The sequence below is a fragment of the Mustelus asterias genome, unplaced genomic scaffold, assembly GCF_964213995.1.
Source record: "Mustelus asterias unplaced genomic scaffold, sMusAst1.hap1.1 HAP1_SCAFFOLD_397, whole genome shotgun sequence".
NCBI classification, from domain to species: Eukaryota; Metazoa; Chordata; class Chondrichthyes; order Carcharhiniformes; family Triakidae; genus Mustelus; species Mustelus asterias.
The window spans coordinates 372,501-375,000 of record NW_027590352.1 but is presented as its reverse complement, the minus strand read 5'-3'; the positions used below and the strand labels follow the sequence as shown (position 1 = coordinate 375,000).

The 2,500-nt window shown below is 58.9% G+C and overlaps 1 protein-coding gene across 1 annotated transcript in view; it reads left to right on the top strand.

Annotated features, from left to right (window-relative positions):
• Positions 1-360: 360 nt before the first annotated feature.
• The window catches only part of LOC144486561 (neurexin-2-beta-like), a 252,004-nt gene continuing 249,864 nt past the window's right edge, over positions 361-2,500 (top strand). Inside the window, exon 1 of the mRNA XM_078204617.1 lies at positions 361-592. Coding sequence (XP_078060743.1) covers positions 361-592 — 232 coding nt within the window. The remainder of the gene's footprint in view (positions 593-2,500) is intronic.

Below are 2,500 nucleotides of genomic sequence, written 5' to 3'. Positions count from 1 at the left end.
GCGACCTTGGCCCCCGACGAGGATGGGGGGCCCACAGGGTGATCACAAGTGAGGGCATCGCCCGGGACGATTGCGAGGGAGGGCATTTGAAGCCACTTCCCCAAGGAGGAGAGGGGGGGTGGGTTTTTTTTGGAACACGCTTGACCCCTGCGGATGGGGTAGCCTGAGACGCCCGTCAGCCCCCCTCCCCCAACCCCCCTCCCCCCCCCCCCCCCACACACAACCAATCTTGACCATCGTAGACCAGCATCCCCCCCCCCCCCCCCCCCCCCTCGATCTCCCACACACACACACAACCATCGCCCCTCGCCGCCAGTGTGGGCCCTCCTCGCCATGGCCAGGGGGGGGCACCATGAGCCGATGGCGGACGGCGCGACTCGCAGCGGCGCCATGCCCCGGACGCGGGGGCTCGCGGCCCTGGCACTGGGCCGCCTGGCCCTGCCCCTGCTGCTGCTGAGCGGCCCCGGGGCCTGGGCGGCCGCCCGCGTCTCCTCCAGCCTCAGCACCTCCCACCACGTGCACCACTTCCACAGCAAGCACTTCTCGGTGCCCATCGCCATCCACCGCTCCGCCGTGTCGGCTCGAGGTCACGGTAAGTCCTTTGCTCTCTCTCTCTCTCTCTCCCCTTCATCCCCCCACCACCCAACCGTCTTGTCGCCAGCGCGGGGGGGAGGCGGGGGTCATTGAATTGTTGAAAAACTGTTTGTCGGGTCAGTTTTGCTTGCCTGGTGATGCCTCCCTCGGTCGAATAGCCCTGCTCTCTTCCCCCCCCACCCGTCCCCCTTTTACTCTCCTTTGAGTGTGCAGACATTATAGGGTTAAAAATGTGTTCTGGATTGTCAATTCTGCTTTGCTGATGCCTCCCCCAGTCGAATAGCACCTTCCCCCCCGCTCCCCCTTTATTCACCCTTGAGTGTGCAGACATTATAGGGTTAAAAATGTGTTCTGGGATTGTCAATTCTGCTTTGCTGATGCCTCCCCCAGTCGAATAGCACCTCCCCCAGTCGAATAGCACCTTCCCCCCCCCCCCGCTCCCCCTTTATTCACCCTTGAGTGTGCAGACATTGTAGGGTTAAAAATGTGTTCTGGGATTGTCAATTCTGCTTTGCTGATGCCTCCCCCAGTCGAATAGCACCTCCCCCCCCCGCTCCCCCTTTATTCACCCTTGAGTGTGCAGACATTGTAGGGTTAAAAATGTGTTCTGGATTGTCAATTCTGCTTTGCTGATGCCTCCCCCAGTCGAATAGCGCCTCCCCCAGTCGAATAGCACCTTCCCCCCCCCCGCTCCCCCTTTATTCACACTTGAGTGTGCAGACATTATAGGGTTAAAAATGGCTTCCGGATTGCCAATTCTGCTTTGCTGATGCCTCCCCCAGTCGAGTAGCACCTTCCCCACCCCCCCTCCCCCTTTTATTCACCCTTGAGTGTGCAGACATTGTAGGGTTAAAAATGTGTTGTGGGTTACTAATTCTGCTTGTCCGATGCCTCCCTCAGTCAAATAGCCCTCCTCACTCCACCCCGCCCCCCCCCCACCCCAGCCTTTTACTCTCCTTTGAGTGTGCAGACAATATAGGGTTAAAATTGTGTTCTGGGTTACCAGCTCTGCTTGCCTGATGGTGCCTCCCACAGTCAAATAGCCCTGCTCTCTTTTTCCCCCCCTCCCTCGGCACCAGCGCGGGGGTCATCGGATTGTTGTTAGTTTTGCTCATCTGGTAATGCCTCCCCCAGTCGAATAGCTCCCCCCCCTTTTTACTCTCCTTTGATGGTGCTGGCATTATAGGGTTAAAAATGTGTTCTGGGTGACCAGTTCTGCTTGCCTGATGGTGACCCCCCCCCCCCCCCCCCCCCCCCCCCAGTCGAATAGCCCTCCTCTCTTCCCCCTCCTCTTTGCTCTCCTTTGAGTGTCCGGACACTACAGGGTTAAAAGCTTGCCTCGGGTCGTCAGGTCTGTTTGTTTTAAACATTGTCCTGAGTTGCTGATTCTGCTTGGCTGATTCCTCCCCCAGTCGAAGAGTGTGGGCATCAGCCTCCTTTCTTTCCCCCCTCCCCCTTCTGGGTGACCAGAATTCTGCTTGTCTGATGCCTTCCCCCAGTCGAATAGCTCCCACCCTGCCCCCCCCTTCCCTTTACATCGGGTTAAAAACTTGCCTCAGATCGTTAGCCTCTGCTTATTCTGGGGCTTCCGACTCCGCTTGTCTGACGCCTCACCCAGTCGGATAGCCCTCCTCTCTCCCCCCCCCCCCCACCCCCGCCGCCCCCCCCCCCCCCCCCCCCCCCCCCCCCCCCCCACCCTCGCCCTTCTATGTCCTTTGAGCGTGCAGACACTATAGGGTTAAAAACTTGCCTCAATCCTGGATTTAAAAACATGTCCTGGGTTACCAATTCTGCTTGTCTGATGCCTCCCCCAGTTGAATAACCCACCTCCGTCCCCCCGCCCTCCCCCCTCCTCCCATTTACTCTTCTTTGAGTGTTCAGGAGCCGAATAGCTCTCTCTACCCCC